The following is a 22,500-nucleotide window of genomic DNA, read 5'->3' as shown; positions in this document are numbered from 1 at the left end:
GACTCTCTTGAACACCTTCACAAGAAATCTAAACACCACACAATCAGCTCACCCAAACACTCACAACCCACAATTCACACTACAAAATTTCGCACCACACAATACAAACAATCACCAACCTCACACAGCTTTAAAACGACCATGCATCACGCGCAAAGAAGTGAACTACATACCAACCTCCAGTTTCTTGACAAGTCTTCTGTTCTCACCCACAAAAAAACATTACAAAATGTCACCCCACACAAAACATCCACCAACCTCACAAATCTTCAATACGACCATGCAGCACGTGCAAGGGACCTCTAATACCAACCTCGAGTTTCTTGACAGTCTTCAGTTCTCACCCACAATACACACTACACAATTTAAAACCACACAAAACATTCATGCACCAACTTCACAAATCTGCAACCCGACCATGCAGCACGTGCAAAGAAGTGACATATACAACTCTAACCGCGAGTCTTCTGTTCTCACACACAATGGCCAATGCAAACTACAAACTCTCACACAAAACCTTCAGCAGCCTCCCAAACAACACGACCACGTAGCACGTGCAAAGAAGTGACCTTAATAATACTAACCGCGACTTTCTTGACAGTCACAAAACACACTACAAAATCTCACACTACACAAAAGATTTATCAATCAAGAAAAATACCATGCAGCACGTGCAAAGAAGAGACCCATTTACCAACCTCCAGTTTCTTGACAGTCTTCTGTTCTCACCCACGATACACACTACAAAATCTCACACTACACAAAACATTAACAAGCCTCACATATCTTCAACACAATGCATCACGTGCAGAGAAGTGACCTATATACCAACCTCGAGTTTCTTGACAGTCTTCTGTTCCATCTTCTGCGCCTTGGAGATGAGGAGGTCGCTGATGTACTTGATGACTAAGGACACGTAGGCAAGCCCGAAGAGAATCCACACGTAGGCGACCACCTCGTAGATCTCGTGAAGAGCACCGTTGGAGATCCTCTGCTCGTGTATACCTGTGGTAGGACAGCAGGTTGTGAGTATTACATGGACAGCATGTTGTGTGTATTACATGGACAGCAGGTTGTGTGTATTACCTGGACAGCAGGTTGTGAGTATTACATGGACAGCAGGTTGTGTGTATTACCTGGACAGCATGTTGTGTGTATTACATGGACAGCAGGTTGTGAGTATTACATGGACAGCAGGTTGTGAGTATTACATGGACAGCAGGTTGTGAGTATTACATGGACAGCAGGTTGTGAGTATTACATGGACAGCAGGTTGTGAGTATTACATGGACAGCATGTTGTGTGTATTACATGGACAGCAGGTTGTGTGTATTACATGGACAGCATGTTGTGTGTATTACAGGGACAGCAGGTTGTGTGTATTACATGGACAGCAGGTTGTGTGTATTACATGGACAGCAGGTTGTGTGTATTACATGGACAGCAGGTTGTGTGTATTACATGGACAGCAGGTTGTGTGTATTACATGGACAGCAGGTTGTGTGTATTACATGGACAGCATGTTGTGTGTATTACCTGGACAGCAGGTTGTGTGTATTACATGGACAGCATGTTGTGTGTATTACATGGACAGCAGGTTGTGTGTATTACATGGACAGCAGGTTGTGAGTATTACATGGACAGCAGGTTGTGAGTATTACATGGACAGCAGGTTGTGTGTATTACATGGACAGCAGGTTGTGAGTATTACATGGACAGCAGGTTGTGTGTATTACATGGACAGCATGTTGTGTGTATTACCTGGACAGCATGTTGTGTGTATTACCTGGACAGCATGTTGTGTGTATTACATGGACAGCAGGTTGTGAGTACTGTATTACATGGACAGCAGGTTGTGTGTATTACATGGACAGCAGGTTGTGAGTATTACATGGACAGCAGGTTGTGAGTATTACATGGACAGCAGGTTGTGTGTATTACATGGACAGCAGGTTGTGTGTATTACATGGACAGCAGGTTGTGTGTATTACATGGACAGCAGGTTGTGTGTATTACATGGACAGCAGGTTGTGTGTATTACATGGACAGCAGGTTGTGAGTATTACATGGACAGCAGGTTGTGAGTATTACATGGACAGCAGGTTGTGTATTACATAATTATACTGGGCATCAAGCGCTAACGTGTGCTTGAAGCGAATAATAATGGTCTTTTGTGTGGGAAAAGTCAAAAAAGTTTAATCTTGGCCAGCGCGAAGATCTTGAGGATGGACAATATAAGATGTTTGATGGGTTGTTGACAGACCAGCTTTTTTGTCGGTCCGAGGGGGAGCATATTGTCTTTTGTTTCATATTTATTGACCAAGGCCGAAGGCCGCGGTCAATAAATATGAAACAAAAGTCGATATGCCCCCCGAGGACCGACAAAAAAGCTGGTCTGTCAACAAACCACCAAACATCGTTTTTGTCATCATTTTGGTAGTGAGAAAATAAGTGCACAATCAACCCAGGGAGCCATGCTTTGAAACACGGGTTCCGTGCTGATAACCACACGAGTCCCGGTTTGATAACCACTGGCAATCAAAGCTGGCGTGTGAAAGCAACTTTCTGTGTTTTTGAGTTCATTAAATGTTGGGATGAATATGTCAGGTTTGAGGATGCACAGTTCTGTAGGTTCATCTCGGTATTCCACCCCCTCGGCTTTCTGTTGTAAATATTAAGCTGAGTGATCGAATGTGGAAGCTACGTTTGGTCAAAGGTCACAGAAGATTTGCGTCGTGCAGCGAAGGAAAGAATCGCGATCTTGTTTCCGACTCAGTACCTCTTTGTTTTTCATTAGACCTGTCATTCTGCTTGCTCGGCTTTGTTAGATGTTTGCATATCTTGTTGCTATTTTCTTTGCTTTTATTATTGTTTCTTATTTGTGCTTCGTTTATCGATACAACGTCTTGTGCACGGGTCAAAATGTGTGTGTCAGGGGTCGTTTTACTTGAACTTGACGTTCGTGTTTCTCCGAACGTCTGTGTATCGAAACACAGATACACGCACTCCATGACTCTGTTAGAAGACAAAATATATCGCTAGGTTTCATTTGTTTTTGATGAATGTATGACCTTTCATGAAGATTGAAGTAGTTTTGTTTTTATATTTAGTCAAGTTTTGACTAAATATTTTAACATCGAGGGGGAATCGAAACGAGGGTCGTGGTGTATGTGCGTGTGTGTGTGTGTGTGTGTGTGTGTGTGTGCGTGTGTGTGTGTGTGTGTCTGTGTGTGTGTGTAGAGCGATTCAGACTAAACTACTGGACCGATCTTTATGAAATTTGACATGAGAGTTCCTGGGTATGAAATCCCCGAACGTTTTTTTCATTTTTTTGATAAATGTCTTTGATGACGTCATATCCGGCTTTTCGTGAAAGTTGAGGCGGCACTGTCACGCCCTCATTTTTCAACCAAATTGGTTGAAATTTTGGTCAAGTAATCTTCGACGAAGCCCGGGGTTCGGTATTGCATTTCAGCTTGGTGGCTTAAAAATTAATTAATGACTTTGGTCATTAAAAATCTGAAAATTGTAAAAAAAAATAAAAATGTATAAAACGATCCAAATTTACGTTTATCTTATTCTCCATCATTTGCTGATTCCAAAAACATATAAATATGTTATATTCGGATTAAAAACAAGCTCTGAAAATTAAATATATAAAAATTATTATCAAATTTTTTTTTTCCAAATCAATTTAAAAACACTTTCATCTTATTCCTTGTCGGTTCCTGATTCCAAAAATATATAGATATGATATGTTTGGATTAAAAACACGCTCAGAAAGTTAAAACGAATTCCACGGGCACTGCCTTTGCCACGGGCGGTGGAGTGACGATGCTACGAGTATACGGTCTTGCTGCGTTGCGTTGCGTTCAGTTTCATTCTGTGAGTTCGACAGCTACTTGACTAAATATTGTATTTTCGCCTTACGCGACTTGTTGTTTACTTTTGCCAGTTTGCCAGTTCGTTTTTGGAACTTTGCAAAGCAGTGTCGTGTCGTCTGTTTATGTCTGGGGAAACACCAATGAAAAGAGCCGAAGAATCCCCGAGCGTTTCTATTGGGTTTGCCTTTGATTATCCATGTATAACCTGCTTCCTGCAACTATGGTAACCGGGGATTTATTGCCTGGGGAACATGAGATTTAGTTCCCAGGTGCTTGTGAATGAAAACTCGTGAAAATGATGACAATTTGGTATGTTTTCAAGTGCAACATTACCTCTGCTTGTTCTTGGTGAATTGTTTATTTTACGTTCAATAAAAAGACTTGTCATCATTTTCACGAGTTTTCATTCACTTTAGGGCATATCGGGGACATTCACTCGGGGGGCATATGGATTTTTGTTTCATATTTACTGACCGCGGCCTTCGGCCTGGGTCAATAAATATGAAACAAAAGACGATATGCTCCCCATCGGACCGACAAAAAAGCTGGTCTGTCAACAACCCATCAAACATCTTATAATATTCTCTTTACTAATAATTCATCCGTCTTTTTATAAATTCTTGTTGTAAGGAAAAAAAATCATTTTCACAACTTGATAATAAAAAGTACAAACTTGTACAATGTCATCGCAGTTTCAAATCCGCTGTATTTCACTAGTGACCACTTTCATATGACTGACTCTCATGTTCTGGAATGACCTGATTCAAATGCAAATAAATACTTTATCATAACAGCAACCAAAGACGTTTAAACAAACATATGAGACAGTATTGCTAGTCCGATATACACGAAGGGGAATTCGGGGGTTGTGATTGGATAGTCTCACACAAACCCTATTTCGATCATCGGTCCCTATTGCTACACTAAAAACACAATAGCTGTTACAAAATATTCACGAATCGACATTGACAGTAGTATCTCACCTATGATGTAGTCACCAAAACCGATGGTGGAGAGCGTTGTGAAGCAGAAGTAAAGGGCTTCCAGGAAATGCCAGTCCTCTATTAGATGGAACATGGTGGCCGGGGCTATGAAACCCACCACTAGTCCTAGAACGATGATCAGGACCATGTTCAGTCTCCGGTTTACCTGCACAAAGCATATTGTGTTCGTTATTATGTAATCAGATGGAATGATTGGCCAGAACAATCAATACATCCCCGACTATACATCAGCTTCGGCCGTTGAGCATTCTTTAAGCTTGTTGGTGCGCTTAAAGAGGAGCACCAGTTTCTAGCCGATACGGGGCTCAACCACCACCACCTACCCCAAGAACCCCTGCCTCCCCCCTCCCCATTCCCATAACCCCCCCCCCCCCATTAACCCGCAGAAACAAACAATCAAATAACAACTGACCTAGGGTTTAGCTCGGAAAACTTTGAGCTTGTTGATGCGCTTGAAGAGGAGCACCAGCTTCTCCCCGATAAATAGAAAGGCCACCATCCCGCCCACCAACCCCAAATCTCCCCCCCCCCACCCCCGCCCTCCCCCTCCTCCACCCCCACCCGCACACACACAAACTACCACTCACCTCAGGTTTGGCTGAACACTCGTTGAGTTTATTGATGCGCTGAAAAAGGAGCACCAGCAGCTTCTTCCCCATACCGAAAACCACCCCTATACCACCAGGCCCAACCCCGCCTCCCCTCCCCCCATCCTCCGCCACCCGCACACACAAACACCTCAGGTTTGGCTGAACAAACGTTAAGTTCGTAGATGCGCTTGAAGAAGAGCACCAACTTCTCCCCGATACCGGCCTCCACCCCCACCACCAAACTCCCAGCCCCCCCCTGCTCCCTCACCCAAAAATATTCCTCGCCCCCCCCCCCCCCCTTCCACCCATCACTCGCACACACACAAACATTCAAACAATCATACCTCAGGTTTGGCTGAACACACGTTGAGCTTGTTGATGCGCTTGAATAGGAGCACAAGCTTCTCGCCAATGCCAGCCAGCAGTAGCAACATGAGGGGGATGCCCATCAACGCGTATACCACCACCACCACCTTCCCTTTCATCGTGTGCGGCGCCAGGTTGCCGAAACCTGCAGGAGACATGAAGACTGATTCACTGGCCGACTTTATTTTACAAGGTTTAAAAGGATTATTGCACTTTGTATGCTTCTTTGTCCTATATTCTTTTCGTAGAAAAATACAACATACAATAAACAAGTCGCGTAAGGCGAAATTAGGCAACAAAAAAAAAATAGGTCTGTTTACGGTAACCCGACCGACCCTAGTTTTTAGGCCCGACCCTAATCTTTTTTTGGATCGTCTGAAAAAACAAAACCGCATCCAAAATAGAGCTGTTTGCGCTCAAACAGCAGACGACAGAAGGGAGGTAAGTTCAAAGTACTGTTTATAGTTATGTTGGGCAAAAACAGGGATTGATGAGAAGAAATGAACTGTGAAACATCATAGAGAGGGGAGAAAAAAATTATTTTTTAAAAATGGGGGAAAAAAAAAAAAAGCCGACCTACCGACCCTATTTTTATATTTAGTCAAGTTTTGACTAAATGTTTTAACATAGAGGGGGGAATCGAAACGAGGGTCGTGGTGTATGTGCGTGTGTCTGTGTGTCTGTGTGTCTGTGTGTGTGTGTAGAGCGATTCGGACTAAACTACTGGACCGATCTTTATGAAATTTGACATGAGAGTTTCTGGGTATGAAATCCCCGAACGTTTTTTTCATTTTTTGGATAAATGTCTTTGATGACGTCATATCCGGCTTTTCGTGAAAGTTGAGGCGGCACTGTCACGCCCTCATTTTTCAACCAAATTGGTTGAAATTTTGGTCAAGTAATCTTCGACAAAGCCCGGACTTCGGTATTGCATTTCAGCTTGGTGGCTTAAAAATTAATTAATGACTTTGGTCATTAAAAATCTGAAAATTGTAAAAAAAAAAAAAAAATTTATAAAACGATCCAAATTTACGTTTATCTTATTCTCCATCATTTGCTGATTCCAAAAACATATAAATATGTTATATTCGGATTAAAAACAAGCTCTGAAAATTAAATATATAAAAACATTTATCAAAATTAAAGTGTCCAAATCAATTTAAAAACACTTTCATCTTATTCCTTGTCGGTTCCTGATTCCAAAAACATATAGATATGATATGTTTGGATTAAAAACACGCTCAGAAAGTTAAAACAAAGAGAGGTACAGAAAAGCGTGCTATCCTTCTTAGCGCAACTACTACCCTGCTCTTCTTGTCAATTTCACTGCCTTTGCCATGAGCGGTGGACTGACGATGCTACGAGTATACGGTCTTGCTGAAAAATGGCATTGCGTTCAGTTTCATTCTGTGAGTTCGACAGCTACTTGACTAAATATTGTATTTTCGCCTTACGCGACTTGTTTTCTTTACCTTTGTTTATTGTGTTTTCGATATTTGTGTTTATTTTTTGCTTGACTTATCTGTTTTATTTTAATGTTTGCTATCCACATCGTGTGATAAATGTTTCTTCTCAGTCTCCGAGTCAGTTTAGTTTCTGCACGCCGCTTTGGTACTCCTTGTTTTTCTAACTGGTGTATTGTGCGCGACTGATTTGCGGATTTATTTTTATTCCTTTCATATATGCAGTTGAAGTGTTGTGGGTGTTATTGTCTGTATATGCTATGTTGCGTCTGTGTATGCCTACAAGAATTTTGGGTGTAATGTGCCTGTGGTCTGCTCGCAGTCGAGCACAGAAAACATGGCGGCGCCCTGTGGCAAATTCGTGGAAAGTCTTTCCCGACCGCAGATACCAGCGTCGTCCGCGACGCTGGAACAAGTTGTCAGAAGTGAATAGTAAAAGCAAACCCAACGGAACCTACCGACGAATTTTGGGAAAGATCTTTGAGAAACATTGGTTTCTGCAGCGAGAGCTCTCGAGGATGAAAGAGAATCGATATTAATCTTTTATTTGAGGAATACAAGAAGTGCTAATGGAAACGTCAATAGGGATATTGTGTGGGGTGTTATTATTTTCTTTTGAGGTCTGTTTCTTCAGTCTTTCGTTTGTTATTTTACCACACACATTTGATTAATGTTCTAAAGAGGTATCGGCGTTTAATACAAGCCTTTTATACAGTGGGGTTTTTTTCCAAATCGATTTGTACCTCTGTCACGTTTGATAAAAGCTAACCTCACTATATGTAAATCCAAAAATAAAGAGACTGCCAACGTGTGCAGGCGGAAGACAAAGTCAGCCAGATAAGTTTTCGTTATTGTTTGTCTGTGCACTTAAAAGACCGTTGGGTCGATATATTTGTGAATGTATTGTTTTGTTAATAACAAACGTTCCAACAACCTACCTTTCTTGTTTTTTGATTCTCACTATATGTAGTTTGAAGCAAAGCTTATGCCAAACGTGACAGAGGTACACATAAATAGAGTGAAGTTAAGCTTATATATCAAGCGTGATATCGACGTTGGTATAAATCGACATCGAACGATGAAAAAACAGTGTACAGGGTGACACCCCCCCCCCCAAATGTCACCAATGAAATTGCTAAGAACTCCTAAATTAATTCAGCGATTAGCTTCATATTTGGTGCACAATGGCTTCAGATATGGGATGTTAATGTCACACAGTTTCAAGTTTGTACGCTACATTTTCTTACATTTATGCTCTTTCGGGAGAAAAAAAAAACAAAATTCGGGGAATTGACTCAAAAGTTTACTAACCCGATTTTTGAACTCCAGATTTGTAACTGAAGACTCTGCATACAAAAACCACCCTCAGACAATATGTGAGATGAGACAGCGATTACAAGGAGTCTGGGGGGGTTCAAGTCGGATTTAAAAAATCTGTTTTGAAAAGCGTAAAAGTCAAACCACTTGCCCTGTATATTTGAAACTGTGTGAAATTATCATCACACACCTCAAGCTTATGTACACCACATATGAAGTAATTCGCTGACTACATGTTGGAGTTACATGTATTAGCATTTTCGAGGGTGGGCGTTTTTGTTGGGGTGTTTTGGTCACCCTAAATAAATGGCCTTGTTGCTTCGTGTTCCTGTTGTCGCCACTGTCCTCTGCACTGAGTGAATCTCCATGGCTCTCCACAGAGCATGCAGAATGGATTTCCGTATCTGTTGCCTTGTCAGTTAGTTCCACTGCACATCGTTACCCGCTAACAAATGCCGCCACTTTGTCACTTTGTCAGCATGTGAGTCTTTGTTCTATTTCCCCCACAGAGCACAATAATAGCTACAGACGGCGACTGTTGTTGAAAACACTCCCGCAGATGATAATAGCAAGGGACGGTGACTTTTGCCGAAAACAATGAAACGCCAGAAATTAAACCGCTCGTGTGGAAGGTAGCGCTACGTTATGACAACGAATGGCCGCATGCGTTTCGCCGACTGCAACATTTATCGCTGATAGTTTTAACGGTTTGGTACAGGGCAATGAACGAGTAACGAGTGAAAATGGGGATTGGAACACCGCACCAGCAATTTACACTGTCTCTTTTGAATAAGAGGTCAGTGTCAGTGATACGAAAGAACTGAGCGACCGATGTCTCCTCTGCAACCAACCCACCTCCCGCCTCTCCTTCGCCGAGACCTGTCTGTGTGTGTGGGTGTATGTTTGTGTGTGTTTGTGTGTGTGTGCGCGTGTGTATGTGTGTTTGTTTTTCTTTGTGTGTGTGTTTTTCTTTGTGTGTGTGCGTGCGTGTGTGTGTTTGTGTGTGTGTGCGTGTGTATGTGTGTGTATGTTGTGTCTTTGTGTGCGTGCGTGCGTGCGGGCGTGCGTGCGGGCGTGCGTGTATACGTGACACTTTCGTAGTGTGTACGTTTTTTTCTTCATCATACACCAGACAGCAACTTTTGTTTTATGTGCGTGCAGCAATAACAAAAAATCAAATCCCATTCTCGTGCGACAGCGGCTCAGTTGTATATCAGTCTTTTGTTTCGCAGTGCGCTGGTAACGCGAGTTGCTTACGCGCACAGGAATAATGTCCACTTGGCTGAAAACGCCTGACAAGTCTAGATTAGACTCCCATATCAAAATCAGGGATCAGCTATTTATGTCGCAAGGTTTATGGGCAGAAACGGCCATTTTTCTTCACGCGTCCCGTGGGTGACATCTCTCATTTCAGAGCAAATTAGGAAAAGACAACGTCTTTACTTGTTATGTGTGTTTCTATGTGTCTGCCTGAATGTCTGCTTGGTTGTTTCTGATCTTTGTTCCAACATGTGGTCGAGCTTTTGATTCCTTTGACGGGGTTTTTTCTTGGTATTTTTTTCTTCCTTGCTTAAAATCTGTGTGTGTTTGTTTTTTTGGGTGTTTTTGTGTGCGTGTGTGTGTGTGTGTGCGTGTGTGTGTGTGTGTATGTGTGTGTGCGTGTGTGTGTGTGTGCCACGGTGTGTGAGTGTGTGTTTGTGTGTGTGTGTGTATGTGTGTGTGCGTGTTTGTGTGTGTGTGTACGTGTGTGTGCGTGCGTTTGTGTTTGTGTGTGTGTGTGTGTGTGTGTGCGTGGGTGTGTGTGTGTGAGCGTGCGTACGTCGCGTGCGTGCGTGCGTGCGTGCGTGCGTACGTCGCGTGCGTGCGTGCGAGCGAGCGTAAATCTGTCTGTCTGTCCGTCCGCCTGTTGTCTTCGCATTCTCCACAACTCTCTTACCTATAGTTGTGACGACGGAGATGGAGAAGCCGAAAGCCCCACTGAAGTCCCACCTGTCCAGGTCAGTCTTGTTGTTGAGGATGTAGTACACTAGCTCCCCGTCACGACTCGCCTTAAACAGCAGCTTGTACAGCAAGGCTCGGCTCACGCACGTGTTGTTACCTGAAAATTGACGTAATTAGACAGGTGATAAACAGGTGAGTTTTACCTGAAAATTGACGTACAGTGTAATGAAACATGGACCCTCTAAAATTTCAAAGTAAGGGTCCCAGGACGCACTAGGAGGGGCGTCCGTGGGGAGCCCTGTGAAGTGTTTAACTTTTGAATACATTTACTGTAACCAGTTTTGAACACAGAGTGACATGCAACATAATTCTACCAGTTCAAATAAAAACTAGTGTTTCCCATGTGCGTAACGTTAGCCAGTGGAATTATTTGTACTTTGCCACGCTCTGTTCAAAACTGGTTACAGACAGTGTGTTCAAAACCGGTGACAGACAGTGTGTTGAAAACTGGTTACAGACAGTGTGTTGAAAACTGGTTACAGACAGTGTGTTGAAAACTGGTTACAGACAGTGTGTTGAAAACTGGTTACAGACAGTGTGTTGAAAACTGGTTACAGACAGTGTGTTGAAAACTGGTTACAGACAGTGTGTTGAAAACTGGTTACAGACAGTGTGTTGAAAACTGGTTACAGACAGTGTGTTGAAAACTGGTTACAGACAGTGTGTTGAAAACTGGTTACAGACAGTGTGTTCAAAACTGGATACAGACAGTGTGTTCAAAACTGGATACAGACAGTGTGTTCAAAACTGGATACAGACAGTGTGTTCAAAACTGGTTACAGACAGTGTGTTCAAAAGTGGAACACTTTAGCTTAGAGTATGCTCCTAGCCCATCTACAACTCTGGGCTTATCTTCTGTCGTGAACATGATCGCTGGCATATGCAAATAGTTATCTGTAAATTGTCTTCGAGAAACAGACGGCTGCCTTTTCCCTGCTTCTTTTCGATCATACTCCTTCCCTCCTCTATTAACATTTCACCTAGGAAACACGATTAATGAAACTGTGCAGATGGGAGGTTTTTTTGTTTTAGCAGCAGGTGTGTCCAGTATGAGAGACATCTGCCGTTCGTCTGCCGATGTATGATTCACTTTATATACAGATGCGGTTTGTAATCGAAACCTTTATAGGACGCAATCGTTAGCTGCTCTGCGTGACTTCTTTAAAGGGATAATAACAAAGAACAAGTCGCGTGAAGCGATATAAAAACATTTAGTCAATCTGTAGGCATCAAACTAAAAGATCAACACCAAAAAACAGTCATCGCCGAGACTACATTCAGATAGTCTCGGCTAATCGTCCCCAAAGACCGTGACGGGTCACGCTCGTCTCCGCGAAGCATGCAAACATTATATTAGACCTATTTTCTTTAATTCTGAGCGCGTTTGTCAAGTAATCATAACATATTTATACATTTTTGAATTCAGGAGAAAACGAGGAATACAATGCGATGATTTTTTAATCTGTAAGTGAAAAATCTTTTTTAACGACGACTTTAATTAGCAAACTCGTTAATTAGTTTTTAAGCCTCCAAGCTGAAATGCAATACCAAAGTCCGGGCTTCGTCGGAGATTACTTAACCAAACTTTCAACCAATTTGGTAGAAAATTGACGGCGTGACAGTGCCGCCTCAAGTTTCACTAATTGCCGGATATGACGTCATCAAAGACATTTATCGAAAAAAAGAAAAACACGTCCGGGGATATCATACCCGTACCCAGGAACTCACACTGTCTGTAACCAGTTTTGAACACACTGTCTGTAACCAGCCGACCACGAAGGGTCATATCAGGGCGGTGCTGCTTTGACATATAACGTTTTGTTAAAGAGTTATTTTTGCAAATGGTCTATTCTTTATGAACTAGATACTCGGCTGCATTCACCCGTTCAAACTGGAATCAAACTCCAAGTCGCCAGTTCTACTTGGATGTCGCCGTTATAAAACATGGTTGAATTTTACTTCTGGTGGGAAAATGTCGGGCAATATTCGATTCACTTGTGCCCTAAAAAAACAAAGACGAAATTGCCTACGATGCAAGGCTATTTATAATGCTCTCAAACAACAACACAATACATACAAAGGGAAAATCCAAAACACAACATGAAAAAGAAAATATACCGAGCAACAAAAGAAACGCGAATTCTAGTTAGGATTAAGTTTAAGTTATATTTGAAAATTGCATGAATAAAAAAACCTGACTTTGAAACGAATCGAAATAAAGGTGAGATGTTCTTCTAACACTGTACTTTGGCATCGTCTTTTGCCCGGCCGGGTCATACCTAAGACTTTAAAATTGGCAATCTAGTGGCTGCTCCGCCTGGCGTCTGGCATTATGGGGTTAGTGCTAGGACTGGTTGGTCCGGTGTCAGAATAATGTGACTGGGTGAGACATGAAGCCTGTGCTGCAACTTCTGTCTTGTGTGTGGCGCACGTTAAATGTCAAAGCAGCACCGCCCTGATATGGCCCGTCGTGGTCGGCTGGGCGTTAAGCAAAACAAACAAACAAACAATCGTCTTTTGTTGTCTTGGGCAACGCAAGCCTCGTCAGAAGTTCATTATGGCGTATGACCCCCATTGGTGTCGGTGACAGTCTGACATCGGCGCCTCGTGAACTGGATGCGTTAGTTGGTACCATTTCCCGGCCAGGGCCAAGAAGCGGAATAACACAGGTCCAAAAGCTTGGTTGAGGCCAATTACACCCCACACCATCACGTTTAGTCCACCCTGCAGAATATTTTCGCGTTTCTTTTGTTGCTCGGTATATACAAAGCTCGAGCACATTTGGTGAAAAGCACCTTCCGATTAGTTCAATCCGAATGTGTCTCCATTAGGTTGTGAGGCTGACAATGAGACGCATCTATTAATCTCACATTAATTCCAGCTTAAAAGAAAAAGAAATAATCTTCCGGGTGGAAAAACACGGAACAACTTAAACGATTTTTATACAACTCCTGTAATGCAACCGAGGGGTGGATTAAATCTAGTTGATTATTTTTAGACAAGTGAGAAATTAGAACGAACTACTTTGATTACACCAAAATCACACGTGGATTATTCGAAGTAAGAATAAAGAGGGCTAAAAAAATAATCAATACTAGAATTTATTTTTAGAACATGACATCATTTGAAACCCAGACGATTGGACCCTGTTGCGGAAGAATACAACGTTGACTCAAAACTGTAACAACAATGGCTGACGTGTATAAAGTACACGCATACCTCGCCAGGTTTGTTTTTGTGACTAGTCAACAGACGATGCCATTTGCTTTGTGTGTGTTTTTGTTGTTGCTTACTGTACATGACATACATTACGTTTAAAATCCAGTTCTTTAACAGGCAATAAACCTTGCAAATTTCCAGAAGCTGCAATCTGAAGCGACCTATCTCTGATTCTAACAGACGATCTCTCCAATGTTTAACACAAAATCAGCAAACTCTCCTGTCACATAGAACGTCCATTATATAGTGCAATGTTGAAATGAAGTTACCGGTCTGAAACATTTAGTCGTTTCTTCTGAGACAATCCTTGTTCTCTTATCATCTACAGATTTACCGCAGTCTTGACCACGCGAATTCACAACAGAAGCACTTGTTAATGAGTGGGAGTGTGTATGCGCGTGGTGTGCACGAGGATGTATGCACGTGAGTGATATTTGTAAATGTGTATTATTATAATATCATCTTTGTATTTATATTATTGAAATTGTTATATCTCGATGTACAGCGCTAAGAGCATAGTTAAATTTGTGAAGCGGCGCTATATAAGCTATCTTTATTATTATTATTATCATTAAGTCGGCAAGCATGATACGTCATGACGTCATATGATTCCTAGCATTGACGTAGTGCTAAACATCCGGTTATCCCGAGTTTTCTCCGTAATACATGTCCGTGGGTTTTTCAATGTTCGGTTATTTCCGTGGCTTCATGCGGAAAGGGAACCGTCGTCTGCAATCAGTCAACGACATGGACCATTCTGGTCCTTGTTGCTGACAAAAACATGATTTTAACACAGAATGTAATGTCAGATTAGCTATATAAACGCTATTGTGTTTTAATCGTAGCAATAGGATCCGATATTTAGACGAGACAAGTATAATGCCGACGAGTCGGAGACTAAGAATAAAGTAAAACAATAGGGACTATTTGAATGACGCGCATTTGACACTCTGAGTGATTAGGCTGAAATGAAATTGCCTACAAAATGTCGTCTGCATGACTGCATGTTCGACCCGTGTTGTTCTTTGTATAAATAGCTTAAACAATGACGACAACACATTTTCCAGTAATCAACTCGTGGTCATTGTTTAAGCTCTATTTAATTACGCCAGAGACTCTGTTGTATTTTGAATGCCAATGGTTTTTTTAACAAGACAGTTTATTGATAAACATTTATGCTGTGGGCTTATTTATATTATTAAAGGTCACAGTGGTATTTTTATTTTTATTTTTTTACCCTACTTTGTTTTTATGGTACAGAGGAACCTGATACTGATTTCCTTGACTGACTACTGAAGTTGTACGTGCTCTTATTCCAACCGGCCTAGCTTAGAACAGATGGTGAAGGGTGTATATTTGCCTTCAGAAACAAGGCGACAGCACTATTATTATGATTTGAAGTTATAAAAAAAAAATGAAACAGAGGAAGAACAAACAAGTCGCGTAAAGCGAAATCAATACATTTAGTCAAACGGTAGACCATACAGACTGAAAATTAATGCACAACGTATGTTCACTAAAACTAGTAAATCATGGGTTTACCGAAACCCTGCGGCAAAGACAGCGCTGACACATTGTCTTAGTAACACAAGCCAAATGAACTCAATATGCAAGGGTTTTCTTGATTTTCAAAAAAAAGCTTGTGTTCAATTCAAATCCAGCATATGCATATATTTTTGGATACAGGAGATGGAAACCTAAATACGATGCAATCGTTTTTATATATTATGTGAGCGAAAACACGATGTTCCTTTCAGTTTTAATAATCAAACTAGTAATTAATCAATGTTAAGCTTCTGATCAGAAATGCAATTCCGAAGTCTGAGTCAAATATTCACAATCTCCGCGTCTCAATTCCCAGTCTATCTGAACACATTTGATCCAACTTGACTAAATGTAAAAACACCAATCCAAAAACAGACAGATTGCCAGCGTTTCAAAATCAAGAATCAAGAACCAAGAATGGTATATTATTGGAAAGTTTAATTTATGACACAAAAAAGCCCGTTATATTGAATTCACTGTACTTCGAACCCGCAGTCTTTTAAGTTGACAGACAGACACACATTATATAAGGCCAAAAAAAAAAAAAGGTCTGTTTACGGTAAGTAACATAGGCCAAAAAAATAGGGTCGGTAGGTCGGGATTTTTTTTTTTTTCCCCTCCAAAAAACCATATTTTTACGTTATTTTTACGTAATTTTTTTTTTTTTTTTTTCCCCAAACGCCAAAAAAAAGTCTAGGGTCGCGCGAAAAAAATAGGGTCGGTCGGGTTACCGTAAACAGACTATTTTTTTTTTGTGCCTAAATGATACAGATAAATGTAATACACTTTTCTGAAAAATTGTCCACGAAACTCGCTGGGATTGGGAAGACCATGCATAGCTAGGCAATTTACAAGGGAGAGCACTCTTACGTAGAAAAGTAACTCCACCCAAAAGGGCAATAATCATACACATTGTGTCAATACACTTCAATTCCTTTTTTCTTTAAATTTCTTTTCCTGACTAATTGCAAATAAAACTAATTGAATTATGTACTGCAAAAAAAGACAAAAACACGCGGTTTTTTGGTCATCAATTCAACGTTCCAATATCATACCATTTTTGTGTTTTGATTGTGTAAAAACGTAACACCACCAATCCCACCACCGCCCCCAACAACCACAGCAAGCACAATCAGTGTAAAGTTGGGTTATTCTCCAGAGCTGTGAACCAGTGGAAACCATGTTACGAAGCTGACATTTCTGTACTGAACGGAGAAATTTTAACCACTGATTTTATTTATAAATGCTGGTTCCATATTATATCTTTGGCCTGCAGATAAAGAATTATTAATACTTGCCCATTTTGTTTGTCTACATTCAGTAAATTACAGGTTTTTAAAGTTCGTCAACTTCGTAATATAATGGAAAACAAAGGTTGTGATATGGATTTGTACACTAAGGTTTTTTTTTTTTAAAGGCAAAAATATATACTATGAATTTTTGGTTGCATGTCTGCATCATTATCTTACTGGGTATTGCTGAAAAATAAAGATAATACATTCTAATTGCCATTTGATATACGTTATAATAAAATAAAGGACGGAAAATGCATGTCACACAAGGGGCAAATTACACCGGCGCAGAGTCAGCGGCACAGACGACGCACTGAAGATTATTGAGGTAATTTTCTTTTTTTCCCCAGCCCGCGACACGTTGCGTGAAAAGAAAACAGGCCAAGTACTCGTCATAATCCCTTTCGCAGCATGCAGCGCCGCTGACCCTGCGCAGGTATAATTTGCCCCTAAACAGCTCTGGAGAAAACCCACAACGCCCACAAATGCTCTCGTTTCAGTATGGCCACGGATGTTGCAAGGATGTGTGCTATTTTCTCGCCTTGTGCACAATGCCTGCTAGTCTAGTGGTAAACAAGTCCCATAGTGACTCATTTCCGTTCTCCTTTTTCGTCATGTTGTCAGGTTATGCTTAACATGTATATTATAAGATTTAAAGCTGCTGTTTTTTCCGCTTTACACTTTGTACCCCACCTATTTTGACCAAGTTTTTTTTTAGCCGATACCAGCTGTGCTGCAGCAGGTCACTCAGAATTGTAGTAACTGTGTAGAAACTGTGTATCAACACGCTGGAATGCAGGCTAAATCGACGCTAACAGTATGAGCGGATATATCCGTACCTGGTCAGATAGATCCATATGAGTGGGAGACAATGAGTTAAGCGATCTAGTGCATCACCACAAATCTTTCCAGAGCGGTTTACATGTGATTAGAGCATTCTGTTATTGAACTAATAACACAAATATACCGCCTGGTGTTACAGGTGATTAGAGCATTCTGTTATTGAACTAATAACACAAATATACCGCCTGGTGTTACAGGTGATTAGAGCATTCTGTTATTGAACTAATAACACAAATATACCGCCTGGTGTTACAGGTGATTAGAGCATTCTGTTATTGAACTAATAACACAAATATACCGCCTGGTGTTACAGGTGATTAGAGCATTCTGTTATTGAACTAATAACACAAATATACCGCCTGGTGTTACAGGTGATTAGAGCATTCTGTTATTGAACTAATAACACAAATATACCGCCTGGTGTTACAGGTGATTAGAGCATTCTGTTATTGAACTAATAACACAAATATACCGCCTGGTGTTACAGGTGATTAGAGCATGCTGTTATTGAACTAATAACACAAATATACCGCCTGGTGTTACAGGTGATTAGAGCATTCTGTTATTGAACTAATAACACAAATATACCGCCTGGTGTTACAGGTGATTAGAGCATTCTGTTATTGAACTAATAACACAAATATACCGCCTGGTGTTACAGGTGATTAGAGCATTCTGTTATTGAACTAATAACACAAATATACCGCCTGGTGTTACATGTGATTAGAGCATTCTGTTATTGAACTAATAACACAAATATACCGCCTGGTGTTACAGGTGATTAGAGCATTCTGTTATTGAACTAATAACACAAATATACCGCTTGGTGTTACAGGTGAGTAATCATGAAAGTATGAAACAATTATCACATATAGAGTAGGAACTTTTACAACTTTTTTGTGTGTATACATATGTGTGTGTTTGTGCTGATTTAGTAGTTACTTTCACACGCTAAGCTGATTTGTTCGACTTTAAACAGCATTTTTGTAAAGCATGTTTCGAACATCGTAAGACAAAGTTCACTATTCTACCACCAAAACTACCACACATGGTAAACATTTGTCAAATGTCTGCTACTTTTGCTAGTAGAACGATGCACTATGTCTCACTTTGTTCAAAACTTGTTTCAGAAAAGGTGTTCAAAAATTGAACACATCCATTTAGAGTGATGTCCCCCCCCCCCCCCCCCCCCCCGGACAAAAACTTTAACAGTTAAAAGGAAATCAAGATTTGAAGAAAACAAAATTTGAAACTAAGGACGTTTAAGAACCTTCTATTCACTGTGGTAGACCTGATTGTTAATATCGTTCTCAAGCATGGAGCTTGATATATGTGAACTCAGAAAAGAAACAAACTTGCATCGGTCTCGAACAACAATATGTGACCCTCCACCACGGGATGAGTCGCATGTCACTTTTGCATGATTTTCATATTTTTACATTTTCCTAAAGAGTTTTTTATGCTCTATCCAGTGGTGAAACCCGTTTTAGAAAAGAGCAAAAACTGTTTGAGTTATAAGCCTGTGACTAAGGTGACCCTCACACTGTTACCAGACACTCCCTGGACTTACATTAAGACTAGCGCAGAACCGCGCGAGGTGACATGCGACTCATTTCGTGGTGGAGGGTCACATATCAGATGAAGAGACTATACAAAATAATTACCAACCAACCATGTCAAACAATTTCAGCACCCCCAAAATCCCCACTTTGCGCAAGAAACAGCAAGGCTGTATATTTTTGGCATGTAGCCAAGTGGAATGATGCTTTTATATCACGTGCAGATATGTGCGGGTGCTCATGATTGTTTACACCAGAAGGAATGCATCTTTAAAATCAAAAACAAAACAAGAAAGGTATGTTATTACTTATAAATAGGAACGTTTAATTATGACAACATAACACGTTTTGGTCACTGATCTTCGACCCAGCGGTCTTTTAAGCGGACAGACAAATAGACGAATGCTTATACTACAGAAAATAAACTTATACAGAAGGTATCTTTAAATCCACTGTAAATTGCATTGTTGGTTTGTTTTCTTCCCAGACTTTTCTCTCTAGTCCTGTACAACCCCGCTCCTTTCCGTCACAATCCTCGCCACACCAGCTGTAACAGGGCTCCCCATAGTGCGCGTCCCTACGTCCTATACGCCGGAACGATATGGAAATAAAAGAGTGTGTGTGTTCCATTTAACAAGCTATAGTTGAAGTATCCTCTTCGAATATTCTGATGAAAAAAGACACTTCCTATCACACTATTCGTGATAACAATGCGTTATTAAACACAGGGAGTTTGGGGATAATGGACTCTTGGGACCCTCTAAAACTCCGCGAAGGGGGTCCATGGACCCTCTATACATTAAAAGTGGGGGTCTCGGGACCCTCTGGGACGGGCGTCCGTGGAGAGCCCTGTGTAACGAAGTCCTTTCAGTGCTCTATTTATAATTGTATACCACAGCGGAGGTGCACGGCGTGAAACTTGGTGTCACCAAACTGGGTCAGTGGGAGTAGAATAAGAAGAAGCCGCGGGGTCTGATTGGTTGAAATCACAACAAATCTGAGTTTTTATTTTAAAGATACTTTGAGTCATAATCTGTGTACTTGTTTTAAACTCCCTTTTCCCCCCTCAAGGCTCAATGCTCTCTTTAGGACTGACAGTTGAATAGTGGTTGACCGATTCACGAAAAAAAAAAATTCTTACCATCACAATGTGGTTGCGGTCTGTGGAATTCATTTTAGGATTAATTCAGCAAGGGCTGACTATAAGGTTTCAACCGATCCAAACCCGCAATTAACTGCGTTCAACTCAGTTGGGTGGCACCCAGTTTCGCTTTGTGCATCTTAGCCCTGGACAGCATGCTTTTAATCAGAGCGGTGTTTCCGGCTACTAAATAGCTCAACGTACATTTCTCATGCGAACGTTGGACGGTATGCTATTAATCAGAGCAGTGTTTCCGGGAACTAAAAAGCTCAACGTACATTTCTCATGCGAACGTTGACATAATTGTGTAAATGGATTTTACGGGTCTGTGACACTGCATCAACATAAAAACTAAAAGCCGCGCACAGAACAGCGGCTTCGAATACCTGGCAGTCTGCCTGGGCAAACGCTTTCAGTCCAGGAAATGAAAGGTATACATGTAGACCTTTTCGTGAACGCCGTGAACATGTTAACTACCGCAGATCTGGCGTTTTTCTTGGGTTAGAACCATCCTGAACTCAGGTAAAATGAGTTCCTTCCCTTCGGGTCTCATTTATCCCTGACAGGTTGCCTTTGTTTTCTCCCTCTGGAGAAGAAATCGATTTTTTTTAGATTTTTTTGTTAACATATTTAGAGCTTTTCGTACTTTGTTATTGATAAAAGCAGATTCGCGATCGTCGATACTGATTTTTCATGGTGTTGTGTAATTTTTAAATTTCACTAAAGGAATTGTTTATATGTAAGACAGTTTCAAGCGAGCTATTTTTCGCGGATGTATTTACTGTGCAAATGACTCTAAATATGTGGCAAAAGTGTCACGTGATAATCTACTTTGTCACGTGATCATAACAACATGGCTACGGAGCGGACACCGGTCAAAAATAGATGTGTCCTTTGTGACAATGAAAAGACCGAGTCCAGCCATAATTATACGGTTGTAGGCAAAGTTGGGTGAAAAAATGAACAGCTTGGTGAAATGGTTGAGTCTCTCACTGGAGAATCTGTTCGTCGAGAGATGGAAGAATCGGTCATTCTGCAATCACTTTCGTCTTTTCTCATAAACATTAGCGAAAAACATAATATGGGAGATAACTCTGTATTCTTGTTTTGATAGATTTCGGCTTTTAGCTCCTTATTTACTCCGCGTAGTAATGATCCATCCTGTCAGAGAGACACTGAGCGAGAGCGTGAACCGATGATTATCAGAATGGAGTTAGAGCATCATTCCACGGCTTACACACGGAACAAGAACCGAGATCCAGCTTGTTTTTAAGAATTGTGTGTGTATGTGTGTGTGTGTGTGTGTGTGTGTGTGTGTGTGTGTGTGTGTGTGTGTGTGTGCGTGTCTGCGAGCGTGCGTGCGTGCGTGCGCGTGTGTGTGTGTGTGTGTGTGTGCGTGCGTGCGTGCGTGCGTGCGTGCGTGCGTGCGTGCGTGCGTGCGTGTGTGTGTCTTTGTGTCTGTGGTGTGCAGAATTGATTTCGTAAGTGAAACTTTGTAAATCCGCAAAATTAATTCAGCAAAATATTATTCCTTCTCCGCAAAAGAAACAGTCCCAGTCCGATTTAATTGATTTTTCGCATGTCACCAAGTGAAAGGTTGCTTTCCTTCCACATAAACACGTGGACAGATCAGTGGTAGTGTATGTGGCAATTCCATGAGAAGGATGATAACTTTAAGCCTTGTATCGTAGACTCATAAAACAACTTAAGTGGGTTTTACCAGTTTCTTGTTTGGGGGATAATTGTTAAAGTGGGCCAAAATGGGAAGAGACAGGGACAAGTATTCGTCCATCCAGCGTGCGGTCTGAAGGTATTTTCCTATCTGATAATGCTTCGTTTTGTTTTCCGTTCACCTAGGAGTAGATCACACACGACGGGATGTATAATGGGGTGAAGGTGGTGGTCGGTTGTGGAGAAAGAAGAGAACAAAAGTGGAAGATTAAAAAATGAAAAACAAGCTCACACACACACACACGCACGCGCACATACACACGCACGCACATACACACGCACGCACATACACACGCACGCACGCACGCACGCACGCACGCACGCACACGCACGCACACACATACACACACACATACACACACACACACACACACACACACACACAAAGATGAGTTTCGCCGTTTTCTAAACAATAATGCTAGCCTCCGGAATATTACTTTTTATATTTAGTCAAGTTTTGATTAAATATTTTAACATCGAGGGGGAATCGAAACGAGGGTCGTGGTGTATGTGCGTGTGTCTGTGTGTCTGTGTGTCTGTGTGTC

At 41.3% G+C, this 22,500-nt stretch overlaps 1 protein-coding gene across 5 annotated transcripts in view; it reads right to left on the bottom strand.

Annotated features, from left to right (window-relative positions):
- The window catches only part of LOC138951914 (potassium channel subfamily K member 10-like), a 107,910-nt gene that overhangs the window by 20,103 nt on the left and 65,307 nt on the right, over positions 1 to 22,500 (bottom strand). For all 5 annotated transcript variants that reach the window (XR_011451262.1, XM_070323475.1, XM_070323474.1 and 2 more), the window contains exons 3-6: positions 10,561 to 10,722; positions 5,823 to 5,989; positions 4,868 to 5,033; positions 833 to 1,005 (exon numbers count right to left, since the gene is read on the bottom strand). Coding sequence is in view for 4 of the 5 variants with exons in the window: in XM_070323475.1 (XP_070179576.1) it covers positions 833 to 1,005; positions 4,868 to 5,033; positions 5,823 to 5,989; positions 10,561 to 10,722 (668 nt within the window). In the remaining variant the exon portion in view is untranslated. The remainder of the gene's footprint in view (positions 1 to 832; positions 1,006 to 4,867; positions 5,034 to 5,822; positions 5,990 to 10,560; positions 10,723 to 22,500) is intronic.

Source organism: Littorina saxatilis, linkage group LG17 (assembly GCF_037325665.1).
Source record: "Littorina saxatilis isolate snail1 linkage group LG17, US_GU_Lsax_2.0, whole genome shotgun sequence".
In the NCBI taxonomy this organism is placed as follows: domain Eukaryota; kingdom Metazoa; phylum Mollusca; class Gastropoda; order Littorinimorpha; family Littorinidae; genus Littorina; species Littorina saxatilis.
This window is presented reverse-complemented; position numbering and strand designations above follow the sequence as displayed.